Source organism: Cibotium barometz, chromosome 41 (genome assembly GCF_041138505.1).
Source record: "Cibotium barometz isolate CiBa-2024 chromosome 41, ASM4113850v1, whole genome shotgun sequence".
NCBI lineage: Eukaryota > Viridiplantae > Streptophyta > Polypodiopsida > Cyatheales > Cibotiaceae > Cibotium > Cibotium barometz.
In genome coordinates this window covers 44,885,897-44,893,589 of record NC_141086.1, presented here as the reverse complement: position 1 = coordinate 44,893,589, position 7,693 = coordinate 44,885,897, and the positions used below count along the sequence as shown (strand labels likewise).

The following is a 7,693-nucleotide window of genomic DNA, read 5'->3' as shown; positions in this document are numbered from 1 at the left end:
CCTTAATGATTGCAATCAGTTCCACTTTCTCCCTGCGGCTACGCAAATGGGTAGGTACAGATTCTAAAGCGACCCTCCATGCCATGGTCTCCTCTTTTGCGAAGATCCCCTGCTAAAAGAATGCATGTACTTCTATTTTTGTTAGCATTGCAGGGCCCTAATGCTTATGAATTCGTTTTGACGTTGTTTTGCCATAGAAACTAAATGATGTTAACCTTTTGGTGATGCCTAAACTTTGTTAAAGTGTAAAGTAACTCTAAACCTAACGAAGCATGTCGTGACATATTCCACCACGTATAGAGTGAGAGAGAGAAGGGTTAAGGCAACTTTGCATAATACACACACACTAAGCGGGGAACATGTCCTGCCTCCTTTCTCATAAATTTATTTAGGAACAATCCACGGGCTCACAAGCCAAGATCAATACATCAATGAATACAAAAGCAAACAAATATGCCGATGCACCTCCTTGCCTGCATGTGCCGCCTGCCTACACCACCTGATGTGCCTGGTTGTGCCACCACCATCTGAGCTACTGCCACCACCAGCCAGCACTATTGTACCAGTCACATGTGCTCCATAGGCTGAACCACTGCCCTGACGTCGTGCTTAAATCGCCTAGCTATGCTACTGCTACCACTACCTACGAGCATCACCACCGGCCTACTTTACTTGATAGCATCGCTGCCATCGTACAACTTTTGTACGCTACCATCGTCACCAGCTGAACTGAGTGCTACCGCATATGTCGTACATCTGTTGTCGCCGGCTTCCATGTAGCCATGTGAACTTGGTCCAATCCATACTCCCCTGAATGGTTTCTTTGTGGGATACTTCTTTTCTAGGATTGGGCACTGAACATCGAATACTTCATCAACTACACTGATCTCCATAGTACATTGTTTTTGAGCTTGGGGTTCCTTGGATTTGGATTTGGATTTGGATTTGGACTTGGATCTTGTACTAGCTCGGTGAGAGATTCTTGTGGGCCATCATCGTGGTGTGCTCGGCATCACGATCTCATGCCTAGACATTGACTTTGACTTGGGTTTCCAGCGCTTCAGGTGGCGCAAGCCAAGTGTAAGCAATGCTGCCGGCATTAGGTGGCAGTGCTAGCCAAGTACAAGAGGCAGTTCAGGCGGCACACAGGCAGGCGACAGTCCACCAATGAAACCTGCACCCTTGTAGACGATGAAGAAACTTCATGTCTCGAGACGATGATAATTAGCTCCATACACCCTTCAATAATGATGATCTCCATGTCTTGTGGATGATGAAGAAACTTCATGCCTCATGGTGATGATGATGAGCTCCACACACCCTTCAATAATGATGATCTCCACGTCTTATTGATGGTGCTTCAAGAGGGATTCATGCTTCTTTTATACTCAAGGAAGCCTTGATTTTTGCCAAAAGCTAGCCAAGCTTTTGCTTTTACTTTTTCATTTTACTTTTCCTCTCTTAACTTTTAATAATAAAATATTACTCAAATATGGCCAGCTTTTCGCAAAGTTCTTTTGCTTTGTTTTTTTGGCTTTAGGGCCTTGCTTTTTGGCCCTAGAGCTTCTTTTTGAAAAACTGGCCTTTTGCTTTTTGGTCCAGCTCAGTCTCCTCTTGCCAACGACGATAGGGAAAGCCAAATAGTTAAATTCCCTTCCTCTTACATCACAATTGTCCTCAGTTTTGCAGAATGAAAGTCTTCCAAGTATATCCATATGTGTATCCATGGCCTTGTTAACCCTCAATTTGGCTTCGTGTGTTTGCGTTGACACTCTTCAACAAGGGCCTTAGCTTCTTCTAGCTTCCTTATTTCCTCATCTGCACATTAGGATTTGCTGCTCTTTCCTTTGTGGTTCCTTGTGCCTATTCTTTTGGTTTGGGCAACAAATCTTTCTCCTCCTCTGAGACTGGGTGGAGCCTGTGTCAATGGTATCTTCCTCTCAGATCCATCTTGAATTGTGAACAAGGTGTCACCCTTGCCCACCTTTTTTGCTCTTCTTCTTCTCCCAGGCTTGGAATTTGCCATCCCTTCAGAGCTTTTCCCTTTGTTAACCCGCTTAGCTTGTGCTCGAGTTACTATATTCACAAGAGTGATGTTACTCGATTGCATGCTTATTGCTTTAATTGTAGCATGGTTTGACCTAGAAATTTCACTGCTAGTTTGATAGGGGCAATCTTTGATCAGATGATCAACACCACTCTTAACAGATGAAAGAGTCGGCATAGCATGGGCCTGTGCTACTATTGCTGAGTTTGACCAGCATTGGTTGCATTCTTCAGAGGACACTCTGCTACTTGATAAGGTCCATTACAAAGAAAACATTGTATAGGTCACCTTCTCGTAGTCAAATTTATGTCTTTTCCTTTCCATTGTATCGTGGTTTGAAACACAGGTACTAGTGTGCTATTCTACAAGACATAATACTCGTGTGATCTCTAGAGGCTTCTTGTAGTAGTCATTGTTGACTTCTACTTCACGCACAACTTCTCCATCTTCTAAAGATTCCTAAACCAATACTTGGTTGATCTTAGCCTGTGGTGGCAAAACCCGTGGTGGTCGGCAATGGCATCACGTCCTACAACCCAAGCATTCATCTCGATAGATAAGATGCATTCTACTGAGCTTGATCAGTGGCCACACTTGTTTGCATCAGTGGTGTTGGTAAAGCTAAAGGCACTCTTGCTGCTGGCAATTGTGCTAATGGTTAGATTCTCGGATATTTGCACATGGCAGTATCGTGATTCCCAAGCCCAGTAATAATGAGCGTAATATAATAATTGCCTTGGTCTTAGATGAGGACATTTAGTGTTTATATGATTTTGCCTATATATTGAGCACCAAATTAATTCTCTTCGAGGGTACAGATGGACATTCCCCATTGCTTCTCTCTCGTCCCTTCTTTTTAGCTTTTCCAAGATGGCCGTACTAAGTTCTTCATCAACAATCATGTTTTCAACTTGCTTGTTCTCAGGTCCCACATCATGTGATGACTGGAGACTCGCGATGATGAAACCACTAAAGCTGCCTTGATATCTTCCGATTATGGCAACTCAAGCATGTTATCTTCGTATTAAATAGCCAACTTACAACAAGTATCTAGTTTAGCTAGTCGTGCTAATACCAAATAGTCATGCATCTTATGATCTTGTACCCCTCTTCAAAAGCAAGGCATTACTGATCAGCCTTTCTCTCAATTTGCACCTTGAGTTTAAATGCTTGAGTCGAGACACATAATCTCTCATGGATTCATGTTCTTGATGCTTAATATTATGGAGTTGTGTTACAAGGCTCCATCTATCACCACTACGTGCAAAGCTTAGTATGAACACATTTTTTAGTCAAGTGAAATTGACTTTATCCTCAGGCTTTAAAGTTTGATACCATTGGTGGTCCTTCCCTTCCAACATTAGGGAAAAAGCATGTATCAAGTTATCACTAGCCTGCAAGTTTAACAAGTCGATTCAAAGATCTCTATGTGTTGAATTGGATCCCTGTCTCTCTTGAGAACTTTTGTATGAGCTTTGAAATAATGTGAGGCTTCATTGCGGATGGCTTGGGTTCAAGGGCAATGCCTAGATCCCTAACCACTCCTCTACCTATTTTTGCAACCATATTCAACAAATCTACTCTCGTTGTAGCCATTAAATCCACATTGGGATCAACTATCGGCCTCTAAGGAACAACCCCCTCCTTAGACCTTGTACTCTACCTGCATAGGCTCTTCTATCCATTCCTGGTCTACGGTGGGGTTTGGGCAATTCCTCATCACCTAGCTCTTCATCTTTGGCCTTAGCCCACCTTTCTGGATTCAAAGTTCCATACTTTTCAAGAATAAGGGATTATTAATCATGGCATTGATCTTCTCCCTTGTATAGAGTCACTCTTCTTCCTCTTCAAACCTCCTACATCAATTGACCTCACCTTCTTGCCTTTCAAGATCCTCATCGTCCTTGGGTTCTTCATTTATAGGCTCTAGGGCTGGTACCCCCCCATGTGTTATTCCATACCCCATGTTTGAAAGATCCTTTCCCCCTCCGCGCAACGAAATCTAGGATGCTAGCTTCTTGTGCAGGGCAGAGCCTCTCACTCAGGGCCTCGCCCCCACCACGGATATCCGGACAAGAGACTAATCCCTCGGTTCTTCCAAAATCGAACCCGAAAAAAACTTCCCTTGCCCAGGAAACACGAGCGATTCCTCCAGGGAAAATTATTCTATCTAGTCACTCAAGAGCCTTCATTTACCCATTGACATTCTGACCTAACCCACAGGTCACATGGCCGGGTCAAGGGAGGAACTTGCACTTGGATCATAGAGACCAACGCTCTTTTTCCCATCAAGAGGCACAACCGTTGATTCTTTTCCATAGAACAAGGATTATCCATGATTTTACTTCAACTATCGTAACATAACAGAATTGAGTCTGATTTTAGGGATCCATCAGTCCAGCCTAACCCCATCCAATCCCATGGGTTAGCTAACCGCCCAACCATTATATTGATAGGATCCATTTAGAAATTTGGTTATGTTTTGACCCAGGTACCAGGGAAAAGAGTTCCTTGGCCCCCTAGCCGACGTTTGAAGCAAAATTCAAGATAGTCACACCACTTACACACCCAATATGAAATTTCCTTTTTCACAGATTTAGTTGTCTTTAAAACAATCATTTAATGAAACCATAGTATCACTGATCATATTCCTCCAAAATGTTTAGCTTAAATTCCAATTTCCAATCATTCCTTCATCGGTGTACCTATGGCATCGTTGGAAACTAGAACGCTCACCACTTGTTCACTCAGGGGCCTTTTCAATAGTTCCTAGCTCATAGTACCCAAAAATATAATCACATAAGAAAAATCCAGATGGACTCTCCATTGAAGATCAGCAAGATCAACCAATAGATCCATATAAAAGAGCCATGGACTCCTCCGTTGAAGACCAGCAAGGCCAATCAACTAGATCCATGCCTGTGTTCAGGATATAACTCTAACTCCTTGTTCCATTTTCTTCCTCGACGCACGTGTGGGTATCTTCGACGACCCAGAGCCCGAGCATTTTCTTCCTCGACGCACGTGTGGGTATCTTCGGCGACCCAGAGCCCGAGCATCGTATGGTCAGCACCCTCTAGGCTCCTTCGCAGGTCACCTAGCGCTTCACTCATAGTAGGCAGCATGCTTCCTTGGTCCCTCACCCACCATTGCCGGAAGCTCACCATTTAAATCGAACCGAGGCTGGTCAAGACCTCAGCCGACCTTGCCACATGAGAGACGTCCTCCACCGTCAGCTGTTACAACTTTCACTTAGGTTGTCAACCAAAATCGATAAGATAGTCAAAATGCTTCCCCAGCATTCTTGACATAAAACAGTCTTTTAAAAATAAATTTCATAAATACAGTTTTTAACGAACTCTCATCTTTCCACATTGTTCCACATCATTTCTCATTATTCCACATTCTTCTAAATTAATTCACATTGCTTATTCCACATCCAGTCATATCCATTCCCATCGTCCATCCATTCTCATCCAATCACATCATATTACATCTCATCACATCTATCCATATCTATCCTCTCATTACATCATGTCATATCCATCCACATCACATCTCAATCCATTCACATCTATCCAGGTCCACATCACATCTCATCCATTCACATCTACCTAGATCCACATCACATCATATCACATTCATCCACATTTGAAATAAGAGACTATCATTGAGAAGCATCCTTTTCTAAGAGATTTAGCCATAAAGATGGCTACTCTTTTAGAGAGAGAGATTTACTTAAAGAAAGCATTACAAATAAGTATAAAGATTAACTTAATCTTAATTAAGTTAATTAAGCATTAAGAATCTTAGGAAAAGCTTAATTTGAATAAAAATAATCATTTTGAAGGCTTCTCAAGCTTGAGAGGGGTTGAGAAGAAGAAAGTCATTTTGAGATAATTAAAAAAAACCATAAAATTTAATTTTACCTCTAAATTTTTCTTGATTATTTGTTTTAGCAGTGAAGCTCCCAACCAATCAATTGGTCCACCAAGAGGAGAAGAGCAACTTCAAGAGTTGTTGGAGAGAGAGAGAAGCTCCAAGCTCCCAAGAGAGAGGAAAATTTAAGGGATAAGAGATATGTGATTATTTTAAAATAATACTTGCATGGTATACCTCCAATATAAAAATACAAAGGAATGAGGGTCTATTTAAAGGTGAGGGAGGCCACTAACCAAGTCCAACTGGGTTCTAGAAATTTTTAGCTTCAGTTTGACTCAATTTGGACAAGATTTGGACCAATTTGACTCCCTTTTTTATCTAGTTTGATCCAAGAGAGAGGAGAGATAAAAATATCACATTTTGTTGAATTAGAAAACCCAACCACACATGTGAAAAAGGCGCCTACCTCAAAGGTCCCCCTCTCCTTACCAAGGTGTGAAAAATGCATCATTTCTCTAAAATATCTAATTTTTTTTTACTAATATCTCTTAATTTTTAACTAATAAACCTTGTACTCAGTCAACTCTTCATCTTATGTGAGCATTTACTCATTTTTGGGTATTTTCTTTTATTCTTTGGATTTATCTCATCCCAAAACTTGGATTAATTCTATTGGCCCATTGGAACCTTAATTGGACTATAATCCAAATTTTTTTGAAAATCTGGACCCTTAGGCTAAGGTCCTTTATACCATTTTCAATTAATTCCTAATGCACATTGGAAAGCTCATTTTGAACTTCTTATTTAGGAAAATCCACTTTAGACATTAGGAGGATTTTTGTATCCAAAGATATCTCAATTTTGAATTATCTCTCTCTAGACATTTTCTCTCTCTAGGCCAAAACAGGGTAAAATAAGATCTTTCTTCTATTTCAAAGAGGGGAATGATTACAAGAACAGAAGGGGAGATTCTTACACCTTTACACCTCAAAATATGGAGGGAGCAATCTTACATCCTACCCCACTTAAAAAACGCGAGATGTCCTCATCTCGCTGGAGGATAATCTCTTTCATCTTCTTCTTCTTCAATCACTTCCAGTGTTACTGCCTTGGAAGTGGACGACTGATCTAGTAACATCTCTCTTTGACTTTCCCTATTCTGAGGCGGAGGTCTTGCATTACTTTTTGCATTGAAGCTGTGGGTTGGTTAGAGGGTCTTCCTCTGGGATTTCCCTGATTTTGACCGAAAGGAATCTGATTACTCTCGAAGGAAGGAGCTAGAGTCTAGAATCTTGGTCCCTGACTTCCCTGCCCCGAAAACCTTGATCCAAAAGGAGTTGGACAATCCATACTGCAATATCCAAATCCTTGACAGTTATAGCATTTCACTTCTTTGTTTAAGGGTGGAACTTTTGAAGTTGAACTCCAAGGGATTGTGTTATGGGAAAAAGACCTTGACAGTTATAGCATTTCACTTCTTTGTTCAAGGGTGGAACTTTTGAAGTTGAATTCCAGGGGATTGTGTTCTGGAAAAAAGACCTTTCTTCCATTCTCGAACTTCCCATATCTTGAGATTGACCTTGTTGTCTCTTAGGCGGTGGAAAGTTGGAATCACTTTCCGGAGCTATAAATCTTTTGAAAGATGATGGGACTGGCTTCAGCGGGACCTTGACAACAAAGGCCTTAGCGAAATCCTTTGCCATACATACGGCTTCAACCATAGAAACTAGCTTGGCATTCTTCACCAAGGTATTCAAGGGTCCG

At 41.5% G+C, this 7,693-nt stretch overlaps 1 protein-coding gene across 1 annotated transcript in view; it reads right to left on the bottom strand.

Annotated features, from left to right (window-relative positions):
* The window catches only part of LOC147614988 (uncharacterized), a 49,072-nt gene extending 48,896 nt beyond the window's left edge, over window positions 1-176 (bottom strand). The window contains exon 1 of the mRNA XM_086779831.1: window positions 1-176. This exon is cut by the window's left edge and continues 108 nt beyond it. Within this exon, the coding sequence (XP_086635957.1) occupies window positions 1-85 (85 nt within the window). The 5' untranslated portion in view covers window positions 86-176.
* Between the last annotated feature and the right edge of the window lie 7,517 nt (window positions 177-7,693).